This window comes from Episyrphus balteatus, chromosome 2, assembly GCF_945859705.1.
Source record: "Episyrphus balteatus chromosome 2, idEpiBalt1.1, whole genome shotgun sequence".
Classification (NCBI taxonomy): Eukaryota; Metazoa; Arthropoda; class Insecta; order Diptera; family Syrphidae; genus Episyrphus; species Episyrphus balteatus.
Window position 1 is genome coordinate 14930419 of NC_079135.1, and position 16394 is coordinate 14946812.

General features: G+C 30.7%; 1 protein-coding gene across 1 annotated transcript; it reads left to right on the plus strand.

Moving 5' to 3' along the window:
- Nucleotides 1-11170: 11170 nt before the first annotated feature.
- Nucleotides 11171-15784, plus strand: LOC129911445 (microfibrillar-associated protein 1). The gene is made up of 4 exons (XM_055989257.1): nt 11171-11368; nt 11437-11930; nt 14809-15206; nt 15260-15784. The coding sequence occupies exons 1-4, from the start codon at nt 11314-11316 to the stop codon at nt 15693-15695; spliced, it is 1383 nt and encodes a 460-aa protein (XP_055845232.1). The 5' UTR covers nt 11171-11313; the 3' UTR covers nt 15696-15784.
- The last annotated feature ends 610 nt before the right edge of the window (nt 15785-16394 follow it).

Sequence of the window (16394 nt, forward strand, 5' to 3'; positions counted from 1 at the left end):
TAAGATGAGGTTCAATTTTTTTTTTTTAATCTCAGAATATCCAAATGGCCACATTTAAATATAATTGGTTCTCGAAGTTTTTCACTTTTCCTGTCTAGATTTTTAATTAAGAGGGGAAATCCCTCTTATGACTTTTTTGTTTTAATAGATAGATAAATGAAATTTATACTGTAAATAGGTAATTAAATAAACTATAATTGTGAAAAATTACAATTAATTTCATATTCAAAATCCTGAGATAACGGTGAAAAGTTGTTCTTTTTCTAAGCACGTTATATCTTTTGATCTAGAACATATAATAATTTTATTTAACTTTATTGAACATGCTGTTATTATTAACTTTCATTTGATATTTCACACATAACGGTAGGTACATTCGCTACAAGTTACACAGTCTGAAATTGAAAAACTTGAAAAACACACACAAAACACCTGTGGAGATCTGTTGCCGATGACCAGCCACCAGTAGGAAGTACCGTAGTCTCAGTTTGAAATTTCGACATGGTTGGCTTTAAAATATTCTCACTTTTTTTGTTGGCATGGTAGAAATATGATTAAAGGGTCATATAAAAGATGAAATAATAAGCTTTCAAATGGTTCAAAATTTATTATAGGTTGTAATATAAACAAATGGATTTAAAGGTGATGGAATAAAAAAGGTAAATTTTTTCTATTTTTGTTTGCAAGAAAAATGATTATTTTAAGGTTTCACTTCTACCACGTTTGAATTGCACACATGATTTTTGTTTGCCTACAAAAATCATTTATCAACCGAAGAAACTATTTTCAGTGGTCTTAGCCTTAAATGAAGCCTCAAAAGTCCCAAGATAGTCCCGAAACCCATGCGCTCCGAACCTATGCACAGTACGAAAACTTTAAACACGTTTTTTCATTGACCATCGCATGAACCTATAAGTTCAATAAAATTTTTACAATAAATATTTTTTTTTTAACAATTTGTTTAAAAAAAAAACATTGTGTTTTTTTCGCCTTTTTTGTCTCTAATTTTTATTTTACACTTTTTTACTTGCGATATAGGTACTATACAGGGTGTCCCAAAAGTAATGGATCAAACGAAATATGCTGATAGGCCAACTTTAGGGCTCTCAGAATTTAGTAACTTGTTCATCCCAAATCCTTACGGTTTTCAATTTAATGCAGTTTTTGTGAATTATCGAAAAATCTCGACTTTGCAACAGTATTTTGCTTCCTCCGGTCATAATTGATTTTTGTTTTTTACAATTCTTTCACTAAAACATTGGCTAATAAGAATAAATAATTATTTAATCAAAATATTTTTTATTTCATACGCCATTTTGCTGCAAATTAATTAACAGTTCCATGTTTTATAAAAACTCAATTACTTAATTTTTTTTCAGAGCAACACACTGCAAAAAATTTGTATGGTGTGACACAGGTTAATTATTTTAAAAACTTGCCGTGTTATTGCACTTTTCAAAAATGTATAAAAGTTTCCAAACTTGAAGTTAGAACAAAAGATATTACAATTTTAATGCAACAAAACAGGCCTTTTCAGAGAAAAATAACAAAGAAAAATAAACACATCTCCTCGACTGTTGTTTGTTTATTTCTTTTTGAATAAAAGCCTCGATTTTTGTTTGTTATTTTGCTCTGAAAACCCCTGTTTTTTTGCATTAAAATTGTAATATCTTTCGTTCTAATTTGAACTTTGGAAATTTTTATACATTTTTGAAAAGTGCAATAACACGGCAAGTTTTTAAAATAATAAACCAGTATCACACCATACAATTTTTTTTCGGGATGTTCCTCTCAAATAAAAGTAAGAAATTGAGTTTTTATAAAACATGGAACTGTTACATAATTTGCAGCAAAATGGCGTATGAAATAAAAAATATTTTGATTAAATAATTATTTCTTATTATTAGGCAATGTTTTAGTGAAAGAATTGTAAAAAACAAAAATCAATTATGACCGGAGGAAGCAAAATACTGTTGCAAAGTCGAGATTTTTCGACAATTCACAAAAACTGCATTAAATTGAAAACCGTAAGGATTTGGGATGAACAAGTTACCAAATTCTGAGAGCCCTAAAGTTGGCCTATCTGCATATTTCGTTTGATCCATTACTTTTGGGACACCCTGTATATCAAGTTATGCATTCGTACAAAAAAAAAAAGTTGAGATAACATTTTTCCATGACATTACGATGGTAGACAATGCCAAAAAAGTGGGTCCCGGAAGTCCGTCTGTCTGTCTGTCTGTCTGTCTGTCTGTCTGTCTGTCTGTCTGTCTGTCTGTCTGTCTGTCTGTCTGTCTGTCTGTCTGTCTTTCTGTCTGTCAGTCTGTCAGTCTGTCAGTATGTCTGTCAGTATGTCTGTCAGTCTGTCTGTCTGTCTGTATAAGGAGCTACAGCCTAAACGGATGGACCGATTAATATCAAACTTGGTATGTAGCGTTATTTGGCGACTTTCCAGAGGGGTTTTTGGAATTAATTTTTTTGGACCAAAAATAACGGTACTTGTCATATACCGATTTTAGTAAAATTGAAATTTCTCAAAAACGGCTCTAACGATTTTGTTTAAAAAATTCAAATATTAGTTTTAAGCTAAGGTCTATCTTTCAATGAAAAAATTTTTTTTTGAGAATCATTATTAACGGTACCTGTCATAGAACCGTTTTTTTTTTTCAAATCCGATTATCTCCGAAACGGCTTATTCGATTTCAACGAAACTTTTTGTGAAGAAGCATTTATATAATTTAAATCAAAAATAAGATTTTGAAAAAAATAGTTTTTGGATTTTTAAAAAAAATTTGAAAATTTTTTTTTGAAAAATCAAATTTTCGAAAACGGGACATTGAATTTTTTTGAAATTTTGTTTTTAGATGTTGATTAGTGATTTCTAAAGAATGGCATACCAATTTTATTTTAAAACTTTTTTTCCAAAAAATTATTTATAAAAAATTAGTTTTTTAAAAAACGGCTCTAACGATTTTGAAAATTTTTTTTCTAAAAACGCATCTTAATATATCAATCAAAACTGCATACTTGTTTTGGAGGGCAATTTAATTTCAGATTTTATTTTTTTTTTAAACGAATTTTATTTTTTTTCCAAATTTCTATATAAAAAGTCTCAAAAATTTAAGCAACTTTAACTCTAAGAGCAAGTTCGTGCGACCCAGTCGTGCATTTTATTTTTACTAAATTTAGGTTCATGCAATGCGTAGGTATAGATATATTTTATTAGGAAAAAATTTCTTTTTTGATTATAAATAATTTTCTGGACCTGGGCTGGGCATTGCACGGCGCAAACTCGAGCAGTTAACTTGGAAGAACTGTAGAGCCCCCATTTTTTTTTTTTTTTTTGTTTATTGTATCAATACTTCATAATGTCAATAATATCATTATACTTTTTCAAATTTCAATAAATGTTTTCGGTTTTCAAAAAAAATTATTGAAAAAACTGCCGTCCAGAGGGATTTCCCTCCTTAAGAAAATAAAAAATGTAGAAAAGAACACGACTTTGAGCATTAAAAGTTAACTCGGGATTAGTACCACTGCGAATAATAAATAAGTCCACTGAGTTAAGTGGCAGTTTTTCAGAGAAGAATCAATTTTGTGCATTTTCGAAAAAAGTAGTGAGACAAAATTTTAGTTAACTTTCTTTATTAAATACTGAAACTTAATTAAACAAATTTTGCACCACCTTGCGTCAAGCAAATTCTTTTAATTAATTTAATTTAACAGAAACTAGTACATAAATTAAGCTCGATAACGTTTACTTTAAAATAATAATGATTTTTTTTCGTGTTCTTTTATTTTCAGCTAAACTGGTAACACCATACCTACAACCGTGGCAGTTTAAAAAAAAAATTCTTAGCTACTGTTAGGGTACGGCAAAGTAATGAGAAGCGGTATAATCCTGAGCTTTAATTTCGAGCGGTGAAGTGAACCATTTGCTGAGCCACAAATGTTAAAAATTCGATAAGTAGTCGACTCTCACGCTGTGCTGCTGGGGCCTGGAAAAAGGGGGAAAAATAGTTTTAATGGTGTAAAAAATACATAGCAACACTGGGTTACATGATATGTTAAAAGTTGCTTGGAATTTTAAAACTTTTTAAAAATTGCTTAAAGGATATTTTTAAGAAATTAAATAAAACAAATTAAAAAATAATATAAAATTTGGTTTAAAGTCAAATTGTTTTCGCTTCCAAAAGAAGTATGCAATTTAATTTCCTGTATAATAAAGAATTTTTAGAAAAATAAATTGAAAATAGTTAGAGCCGTTTTTTTTATTAGTTTTTTTTTACATATAAGTGTCCCGTATTTTGTAATTTTTCCCGTCACTGTCCCGTATTTGCACATTCTCTGATTTCTTGTATTAAAAATTTTAAAAACTTTATACGACAAACAAGAAAAACAGTGATTGGAAATTAATAGTTTTTTCTAATTTTTCGCTGCTGAACCAAAACGAAAATTTTCCTAAGTCTCCAAAGTCAAAAAACTCTTTTGGAGCAAGAAAAATTACCTGGACCGTTAAAAATGAGTGACAAATGAGCACGCAACGAAAAGCCAAATTTTTATTTACGACTTTGTTGTACGAAAATCTTCGGTTCGCCTCTAACTAGGCTTTAGTTTTTAAAATGGAAGAGTATAGAACCCAGGTAAATTTCAAAACTTTTAAGGACATGTTAAAAGTTTAATTAAATATTGTACAATTTCAAAGTCATTTAAAATAAAATTATAATGTTAAGAAACAGCTCTCACGATTTTGATTGAAAAAATATTTTTTTAGAAGTTATTAACATTATAAAACCTCTTTCTTGATTTCGTAAACGACTTAAATAATTTCAACGAAAATGCTTCCATAAAATCGTTTAAATCTTGATATAAAAATAAAGAAAAATTACACTGGTCTGCAAAATTTAACTTTTTTTTTCTCCTTCAAATAATTGTTTGATATTATGAAAGATTAGACTTTTCTGAATCTAAATCTGGTTTCAGAAAAATTTTATTAGTTACCATTTTTGTAAAAATGATTTTTGAAAAATGTGGGTAGTTTCTAAAAAATCAACCTTTTAGATTCATTTGAACTCGTGGAAAATTAAAACTATTTGTAGCATTGATCTCAAATTTGGAGGACTTATTCCTCGTAATATGGCCTATCAAATATGTCCTTTTACATTAATTTTTACTCATATTTTAGAATACTGATTTACAAAAAAAGAAGAAATACCGAAATCCTTCACTTTTTAGTTAATCCTACATGAACAAAAACACCTTAATTAAGGAAAATGTAAAATATCAACGCCCATTATATTTAATAAGTCAAATAAGAAAAGCATAATAAAATACATTAAACAAAATGTTTACGTGTTTTGTAATTTTATATACTATTTATCTATTTAGAAATATCTTATTTGTAATAAACCATTCGATAAACTGCCTTGTAAAGCTTCAGATTTGTTTCTCCTAGAAACAAAAGTATACTTTTCTTAGTTTTTGATGTGCTGAGTTAGAATCCGAAGTCAAAAAAATTCTAAAAAATTCTATCACGTGAGGATTTTGAGATATTCGCATTAAAGTATCACAAAATCAAGTTTTTTCTTAGAAAATCTCAAAAAAAAAAACTACTATATCTCACAAACCAGAGGTGACCGAAATTTTTTGAGTTCGGATTCAAAATCAGCACACTAAAGTCCATTACAAAAGTATATTTTTGTTCTAGGGAGAAAGATATATTAATTTTTAGAGATCAGTTTTTTTATGGTAAGATATGCCAAACCTACTAAACTTACTTAAATTAAGATATCTCGGAGAAGGAAAGAGATATTGAGAAGATTGAAACTGAATTTGAAAGAAAAAAATAAGTTCTTTCTTAAATCGTAACAATTTCAATTTAAGAATATTACATTATGCCAAAATATTTCTTCGAAAACAGCAAAAAAATGGGTTTTTGAGATTTTCTAACGGGAATATCTAAAAAAAAAGTGACGTGCTAGATTAATTCTGACTTCGGATTCGGAATCAGCATACAAAAATCCTTTAGAAAAGTATAGTTTTATTTAAAGGAGGATTTCCTTGCAGACCAGTGTTATGAAAAGTCTTCTAAAAATTTAAATTTTCATTTATTTTTTGAAAAATCAATATTTTCAAAATGATCCAACGAATTTTTAATCTCTCCCGGGTTTCGCTTCTAGAAATATGGTCACCGTTCTTATAAGCTATACATTTTTTTAGAATTTGTTTGCGCCCGGGTTTATATTGCATAGGTTTTATACCTACTACACAAGCTCATTCCTATAAAAATGTGTTTAAAAGTTCATTCATAAAGAAAGTTATGTGTATAAATTTATTAACCTTTTCGTCTATTTATCTCTCAACTCAGATAAAAACACGACAAGGAAGTAAACAACATAAATTATAATTTAAACATAAAAATAAGCTATGTTAAAGCTGCGCCACATCAATTTAAATCCTCACCAATTTAAACTGTTGTTGTTCTTAAATATAACATTACATTAATGGCTATAAAGTTTAACGTATATAAAATATAAAGAGAAGATAAGATCAAACCCTTGCGCAACTTGATCACTTAAATGATTAAATCGTAAATAAAGTTAACAAAATTATTCACCACAAATCCATTAATATAAAACTGTCTCAATTAGACACCCATGATGACTGTTGGAGACGAATATTGAATGAATGAATTGAATATAAATTCACTGACAATTATACTCTCAAATGAGTCGTATGGTAATGGTTAAGTTTTTTTTTATTGATTTTATTGAACGAGTAATTTTACAAAGCTTCATTGGTTTCATATTACCTAGGTTTACAAAAAATTTATCAAAAGATGTGTATGTATGGCGTATACGTACTATTTTTTTTTTTTTTTAGATTTTGTAATATTGAATGTTTATGAACTTGAGGTGTAACTGTTATAAATTCTTATGTCAAATATGAGCACTTTTAACAAGAGTCTAATCAGTCAATGCTCTTAACTCGGAGTTCTAATGAAAATGGCGTTTGATGCTCTGAGACGCTTTAAAAATTGTAAAAACCAAATACTTTGCCTTTCTGAGGCTGCACTCGATTTGTTTTTTTTTTTTAACATTATTTTTTTACAACGCCAAAATAGCCCCACGATTCCTTCAGTCAAAACTAATTAATTGAAAAAGTCGGATGTTAAAAGGAAAAAAACAAGAATTTTATTTACTCTCTGTAACAGTATTTCTTCTTATTAAAAGTGTGAATAATCTGATGTGATGCTTGAGCTGACTCAAGATTTGCCAGTAAAATCTACAATAATCCAGTTTAAGCTGATTAGGTAGGATGTGTGATGCACGTGTAAGCCGATGCGATGATTGAAGTGGTTTGACAGTTCTATTGGGCTTTCATAGCTTGCAATTGCTCTGAAAGAATCTTCTCAATTTTACACACCACCTGTTACTATGATTAAAGGGTGTAATACGTTTGTAATTGTGGCAGGTTAAAAGCTTTATCAAAAGCTTGGCACGTGGATTATTAAAAGCATTATTATGCAAACGTAATATATTTATTGAAGATGCAAATATAACAAGTTACTGCTGTACATCAACCTACTTATTTTCATAATTATCTTTACAGGGGTTTTAAGTTTACATTTAATGTAATTGGGTAGCAGAACGAATGGCCAACGTTAATGTAAAAATGCGTTAATTTTTAGATGTATTTAAAAAAAAAAAGAGTAAAATTTGCTCTTTATTTAGTAGATTGTGCAAATGTATGAAATGACATTCGTCTGATAATGGACGTTTGGGCTAATTTTGCCCATTTTCCTTTAAATTCAGCCTTTACCGGAAAATTGACAATATTTTACAAGGTTAATTTCTATCAAGCAATTCTTGAAGAAGACTTCTGAAATTGATGTGTGCGAGGCTGTACCTGCACAAGAAGATCTTTAAGAGATCTTCTTTTCTTCCAAAATTGCTTGTTTTAATGAGCACACAATCCTATCCAGCTGTAGTTTATTTACTTTTTTATCCGATTTGTTTCCAAAGAAACAAATCAATAATGATAATTTCTGTCTTCGAGGCCAACGTCTCAAACGTGTTTACATTCTTTGTCAGGACTCTAAAAGTAGGACAAAAAACTCTTAGAAATCTAAGAAATACTAAAATTCTATAAACCTACTTACATACAACATCCATCCTATCTATTAAATTTTAAGATTTTTCTTAAAATTATTTAATTTCAAATATATTTCAAAATTCGAAATACAAAAAAGATGTTTTAAATCTTCGAAATTTCAAAATACAAAAAAAAAATTTTTTTATCAAATCGAACTTTTTTTCCCACTAGTGCAAACTTTAAAAAAAAAAAAAAGTTCGTATTGTCTTAAAGATCAAAAACTAAGCTTTCTGCATCATTATTCTAAGTTTTCCAGTCGGAAAAGATATCAAAAACTTAGTTTGAAAATTTTCACTTTTTGAGCCAATGTAGGGTTTTTTCTACACTTAGAAAAATAAGATGATCCGCTTAAAATAAGGTAAGTCCACTTAAACTCATTTAAATCTAATGTGAACTTCATCTTAAGCCGACTAGGGTTTTTCTAGGAGGATTGTCACTTTAGTCACCTGCGACATACGTTCACACGATTCAAAAAGCTTCGTGAAAAGTCCCCATTAGCATTCACAATTTGTTGTTCGTTTTCTAACAAGATAGCTATAAGTTTGGGATTTTCGGAGAATATTGGAGGCAATACAAAATTGCAAAAATAAGATAGCTATATTTCGTATAATTGCCCCCAGCACGCAATCCAGAGAGAATTATATTCGGAATTCACTAGGAGAACCTATGTCAAACGAGCTTCTTGAAGAGCAACTAGAAAAGTCTGTGGGATCCTAATGGAAACCCTTTATATTAATATTATGTATGTATAATAATATAAATTCATAATAATATAAAGTCTATCGTAATCTGCCTGGCTTGGTTTCGAAATCTCTGATCTAAACTAGCTACAATAAGGATCCAAGAAGAGCTGTCTGAGGTTGGTGTGCCTTTTCCGGGTCCCTTGTCTCTGCACCCTAAATTCGTACAAAAAAAATGAGTTAGATATGGGTATCGTTGGATTCGTATTTTCAAGCGCTATCGAATGAGCTATAATGTACCATAATTTACCCCATAAAGCGTAAAACGCTATGGTTCTATCAACCAAAATGTAGATATTTTAAGAACTATAAGGCTGATAGAACTTTGTTATAATATAAAATGTACCCATAATTTTATTGACATAGAACTTTGTGTTTCTTATTTTTGTACATAGAACCTTCTAATTGTTATCAAATTATCGGAAACAAAACAGATTTTTATGGGAGGGTTCAATGTTGTTGGGTAAATTTTTCAGTATTGCAAAATCTTTCGTTAATAAAATAATAAAATTAATATCATTTTTTTAATGTTTAACAACTCCAATTTACACAGAGCCTTACCGAGATGTTTTTCAAGACTTTGAGCTCGAAAAATATTTAAGCTATTAGAGTTATATTATTTTAAATTTAAATTCATATATGATTTAGATTATAGCTTTTTCTTTTTTAATTTAAAGAATTTAAGTAATTTTATACATAAATAGCCTAATTTATAAACGTAGTATAAGCAGTGCATAAAACTATACACTCTTTATAATGTCTTTGAACAGAATATTGCTATTTATAAAATGTATGCAACGTTGCATAGAGGTTGTAATTTGAAAATCACATCAAAAAAAGAAAAGAAAACAGCCGTCATTTGTATATTTTTTTTAAATTGAAGAACTCTTTTTGGCATTTGATTAATTTGTAATAAATAATTTGCAATGGACAAAAACAGAAAATAAGAAATTGTGTTTTTTTGGAGATTTTTTCCTAACTAACTTTTGTTGTGTATTCTCTATTCTTTTTCTTTTTGCGTCTGTTATTTTTTTTTACATAGAAATTGATTCATTTACGATGTACCTACCTATATCTTTTTTATTGATTTTGTTTGGATTATAAATATTTTCATGTGAACAATTTGTTATCAAGTGAAACAAAATGAGGAAATGTGTTGTTTTTTTAGAGATTTTCTTCCTTATAGGTATGACATCGAGAACTTTCGATCACGGTTTTCTTTTTTTGTTTTGTTTTAATTTTTTGTTTATTTTCGGAGCAGATGGAGTTATTTTATCGACAGATGGAGTTGTTTGTCGTGAGGTAAGACTGAAAGTACCTAAAAATACTGCACTAGGTACTCCATACATGTTACGCAATTACTACAATATGTTTTTTTTTTTACTGAAAACTATGTTAATTTTATTTGATATTCATTTAAAAACCAATTTCTGCTGCTTTTATAATAGTTTTATATACCTTTATAAGCAATCTCCATGTGCTTACTTAACAATTACATGGTTCTAAGTGATACATAGAACCCTTATCAGAGTTTGAACTACTTGGAATTGGCTGATAGAACTTTGTGAAAAAAAATAAATTGATATTAGAAGAAAATTAATTTATAAATAAACAAATTAACTATTGTTATTTTGATTATTATTAAGAAACTACAGTTTGCCATCCGTTACACATATTAAATCAATAGTCATTTAATAAAAAATCCGAGCATCAAAAACTTAAAAGTTGAATAACTCAAAACAAGGGTCGGTGCACATAGAACCCTGTAATTCTCAGACGAGGAATTGGTACCCACACTTGGCGAGATCGTAAAATGACAATTTTGTTCTTTGATATCGGGTGACGTCTGTATCCAATAGCCCTGTTCCATTGGGAGGTGGCAAAGTACTACTAGTAATTTACTAGCGATTTTCAATGGAACGCACTTTCAACGAATTCAATACAAATCGTATCTACTCGGGAAAAAGAGCATGAGTAGATGATAGTACTAGATTAACCAAAACATCTACTAGTAGTAAACTACCACCTCCAATGGAACAGGGCTAATATTCAACCCTGGCCATGGTGTGATGTGTTGTTTATTGTTCTGCTCGCTCCGTGTTGGTCCTTTCATCTAAACTTTTCAAATTTAAATTTTTCATACATTTTATCGTAGTTTAACCTGGACCTTAGAAAATCTATTACATTTCTGAGAATTTTCCAAGTAAACAAATGGTTTGCGTCTTCACTATTCCACAATTCCATCTGTCACACTCCTTTCCAATTTCCAATACCATTCCATCTGTCATTAGATGAAAAGTTGACAAAACACAAAAGTTTTACTTCGTTCAATTTTCTAAACAAAAACTACTTTTTGATTATAAATTTATCAAAAAACAACTAATTTCAATACATTTCAAGCATTTAAAATAAACCCACAATGAGTGTAAGCATTGTTTGTACTGCGGGTGCTGTCCCAGTACGAAATGAAAAAGGTAAATCCATTTATAAACCCTCTTCATGGAACTCCCTTTGAATCGCATATTGATTCCTTCTTTTGCAGGTGAATTGTCTATGCAAAAAGTTAAAGTCCAACGTTACATCTCTGGCAAACGTCCCGAATATGCTCGTGGTGAATCTTCCGATGAGGAAAGTGATTTGGAAGATTTCATTGATAATCGCAAGAAAGCTGCTGCCGCCGCTGCGATGTTAGAACAAGAACCTTCAGTCTCGAGTCATGCTAACCAAGACGAAGACAATATCGATGATCCACGATTGAGACGTTTGAAATCACGTTTTGTGGAGGAAGATCCAACTGAAGTTCGTTTGGAACGTCATCGTCATATTCATGAACCAGAAATTCTGGAATCCGAATCAGAAGAGTCTGAGGAGGAAGATGAACCAGAACAAAGAAGAAATGACAATGATAACCAAGCTTCAAAGAAGATTACTCTGGCTTCTGATAGTGAATCTGATGGAGATCTCAGTGACACTGAAATCGAAATGAGGAGACAAACACTCAGGCAGAGAATGTTGCAACAACAAAAAGAAGAAGAGGTAAGTGGTTTGGTTTGGGAATGAAAAAAAAAACAAGAGAAACAAAGCCTGACTAAATTTTAGTAACTCTAGGACTGATGAAGATTACAATGTACAGTGATGGTAATTTTTTTAAGGACAGTAAATGTTTTAAAATGTCAGCATTTCTTAAAACAAATTGTACAGAAATTAAATAAATATAGATTGATTCTTTATTTTTTTTTTTATCATAAAGTTTAACGGCCGATTTTTTCACAGAGTCCTAGCGCTAATACCGTTCCTAGTCCTAAAGTTAGTACTCAAATCGGTACCAACTCATTTTTTGACTCAGGTACTAAGCCTTAGAACTGTCAATTTAGGACCGAGTACTAGTTAGGACTCGGTACTAGCTAGCTCCTCAAAATCAGCTAGGACCTGGTTATTATACCAATCGTTAGTACTCAAATCGGTACCAACTGATTTATTCACAAAAGTACTTAAGCCTGTCAAATTGGTACCGAGTATTAGTTAGGACCTCGATTATTGTATAGCGCAACACAAGCTCTGTCGAGTATTTAGTTTTAAGGACTTGGGTGTCCAATTCAGTTCAAACTTAGAATTCACCGAACACATTAATCTCATAGTAAACAAAGCGAGCTCAATGCTTGGATTTGTAAAACGCTGGGCAAAGGAGTTTGACGATCCATTTGTCACGCTTTCTTTATACAACTGCTACGTTCGACCCCACCTCCAGTACGCTTCCCAAGTATGAAGTCCGTTTTATGAGGTTCATAAGAATCGTATAGAGTCAATTCAACATAATTTCATACGCTTTGCTTTGAGGGGTCTACCTTGGACAGATCCTTACAACTTACCACCTTACGATCAGCGGATTCAACTTTTAAAAATGCAAACTTTACAACAAAGCCGTGTTAATAACGATATTATATTCTTTCATCAATTAATTAATGGACAACTTAAAGCTCCTGACTTATTAAGTTGCCTTGGCTTTAACTATCCGGGAGTATCTCACCACCTACGAAGATTTGAACTCTTACATTATTGACTTTCATAGAACAAACTATGGTATAAACGAGCCTCTTAACCGAATGAGCAAACTTTATAATTTAAACGATATTGACTTTAATATGAGCAAGATGAAATTAAAAACTTTATTTCGAACCAGTGCTCCACAGACGTGATTGTGAGTTAATGTTTTAATTAGATTTTTAAATTGTATTTATGTTAGTATATCATTTTTAGCTAATATTAATTGTATATTGTGCATGTGGATAGTATTTAATTGTTTTTGTCCTACTAACTACTAACACATGCACTAATGATGAACCCTCTGATAGTAGTATAAAAACTGACTACATCAAAGAATCTGAAGTGAACAAAAAAAGACTCGGTATTTGTTAGGACCTCAAAATCGGTAGTCTAACTGTTAGGACTCGAATAAAAGCAAAAGATTTTATTTTTTTTAAGACAAATTTGCCAGATTTATTAAATTCTGTGGTGTTGTTTCGTTTGACAAGTTTTTTTTTTTGTGATTTTAATGTTTTGAACGATTTTTAAAAAATTACCAGAAACACCTGATGTGACAAATGCAATGCAAAATCGGGAAGCATAGACAAAAGAACACTTCTTGATGAAGAAGTACCAAAAAAGTATATCGACTTGTTGTTCGATCCTACCCTTTTAGTACTTATTTTTGCACCGCTGATAAATACCTGAAAACTGACGAATTCGAAAATATCTACCCTTAAAACTAGCATAATTTTGTTTAATATTTTCAGTTACGCCATAAATTTTTTTTTCTTTACTATTTTGATAGAGGTACCTTTTTTAATCAGAAATCATCCTTAACATGTGTCGGTGTTGGGTTTTACGCAAACAGCATTGAATTCTAATTTCTTGTAAGAAAACTGTATCTCACTCACTCTATTAAAGTAGCTACTAAATATCGCATACAATTTTAAAACAAAATTTAAATAAAATTGTATTTTCATTTTTCATTTGCAAATGCAATTATTTTACAAAACTTTGTGATTCGTTTGCCTGAGTTTAGGAAGACTTTTAATTCAAAAGTTACCACTGTTATTAAATAATAAAGATTTTAATTTTAACTTTTAAAATAATTCTGGACTGGCGGAAAACAATAAAGAATTGTTGTACCTACTTGTAAAGCACAGTGTATTTTTAAAAAAAGGATGGTCTTAATTGGTCAATACTTAAGGTTTAACGCCAAACTAAAGCAAACGAATCACATACCGTTATTGTTTAGTTATTCTTCGGAACTTTTCAATTCAAAATGCAAAACGAAAAAAATTTATGTTTTCAAAAAGCACATTTACAAATTTATGCATACTATCAAAACTTTTCAAAAAAAAAAAATTGTGGCATGTCCCCCCCAAAAAGAAATCCTGTATACGCCCCTGAAAACAGCTGGAAAATCCAAAGAAGTTTCTTCTCTTCAACCCATCTCGTATAGAAGATAGAAGATCTCGTATAGAAGATGTAATTGCTAGACTGATACAAGTCACCTTTTTAAAAATAGCACAAATCCAAACTTTCAAAAACGTTGTTGGAATTGTTTTCTCTTTTTGTTAAATTACTGTTGCGTTCTTATAATATTCAGCAGGAATAGCATCAACCCCAGCGGCTTTACCATTTTGCATTAACTTAAGAGTTTCTAGTAGCTCATTTGTAGTTATAGGCCCATCAAGTTCAGGTAATAAAACTAAAGGTAAAGCGTACTGGAATGTTAAATGAGTCGTAACTGGATTTAAGAGCTTATTAAAATAATCAGGAATACAGGTTTACACCCTCCTAGCAGTCTCACGCTTGACCAGAAAATTTTGTAGTTTTTACATAATGAGAGGATAAATATGATGATCATAAAATGATTTCCTTCTAGGTTCTGCTTAAAGAAGATGAAAACAAATCCGAGTCCTCGGCTTCAGAGAGTTCGGAGTATGAAGAGGAGACCGAAAGCGAAGAAGAAAATGAACCTCGTCTGAAGCCACTCTTCGTCCGCAAACGTGACCGTGCCACGGTCATTGAAAAAGAACGAGAAGCCATTAAACAGAAACAAGCCGAAGCTGAGGCTAAGAAAGCAGCCAAAGAACGAAGACGTTACACTCTTCGTCTGGTGGAAGACAGCATAAAGAAAGACTTGGACAAAATCAAGCCAGATGCTGTGGAACCTCATATTGACGATGTCTGCACAGACGATGAGAATGACGAGGTTGAATACGAGGCATGGAAGCTGCGAGAACTCAAGAGAATCAAACGAGATCGTGAAGAGAGAGAAAAGTAAGTTAACAAACCTTCTATTAGTCTGATTCTAATTTATTCCCAAATTTCAGTGCTGAACGTGAAAAACTTGAAATCGATAGAATGCGCACTTTGACCGAAGAGGAACGTCGCCAAGAACTACGTCAAAATCCAAAACTTATTACCAACAAAGCTGCCAAGGGCAAATACAAGTTCTTGCAGAAATACTATCATCGTGGTGCATTTTATTTGGATGAAGAAAATGATGTCTTTAAGCGGGACTTTGCTCAAGCTACTCTTGAAGATCATTTCGATAAAACTATTTTACCAAAAGTTATGCAAGTTAAAAACTTTGGACGCTGTGGCAGGACAAAATACACACATTTGGTTGATCAAGATACAACTAAATTTGATTCACCTTGGTATGCTGAATCTTCCAGTAATATTAAGTTTCATAATGAGAAGTCGGGTGGAATGAAACAGGTGTTTGATAAACCAACATTGTCGAAGAGGAAGAAGGTGGAGTAGTTTAATTGGTTTGAGATAAAGTTTTTTTTTAACAATATTTTGTTTTGCTTTAAAATTTTGAATGAATAAAAAAATAACATATAAAAGTAGATTGATAGGAAAAGAATGGAATTTTATTTTATCTCGGTGAGATTATCATCTTGTAATGAATTGAAATGCATTGCCAAAATGAATAATTAAACTCAGTTGTATCTTTTTTCATTCATAATAGCTCTGAGAGAAACTAACAGAATAGAAATAAAATGCACGACTGAGTCACGTACTTGATCGTTCAGTTCAAAGAACTTTTATGTTAATTTACTTGTAGATTATAAGAGTTGCCTCTATATATTTTTTCAAGGAATTTGGGTGATGTACGGGAAGAGCCTATCAAGCAGGTAAAAATGGTTTATTAAAAATTTGAACAAGAGTTAAAGAGTTAAACTTTAAAACAATAACGGGGAGTAATTCACAGTGCAATTTAATTATTATAATTATGTTAACTTTAGAAAAAAAACCTTCAACCTAGAGTTGTAGCAGTGCTTGATAACGCAAAATCATTGTTTTGAACCTTTTGCTAGAAGGTAAAATGATATTGATTCTTAACCTGAATTAAAAATTTTGTGTGGAAATAGTGTAATAGTAGGGGAGCCCAGGAAGGGAAGGGAGCGCGTCAGAAAATCATATGGGGAGAAAGCTTGTACTCAGTAATGTACTCCT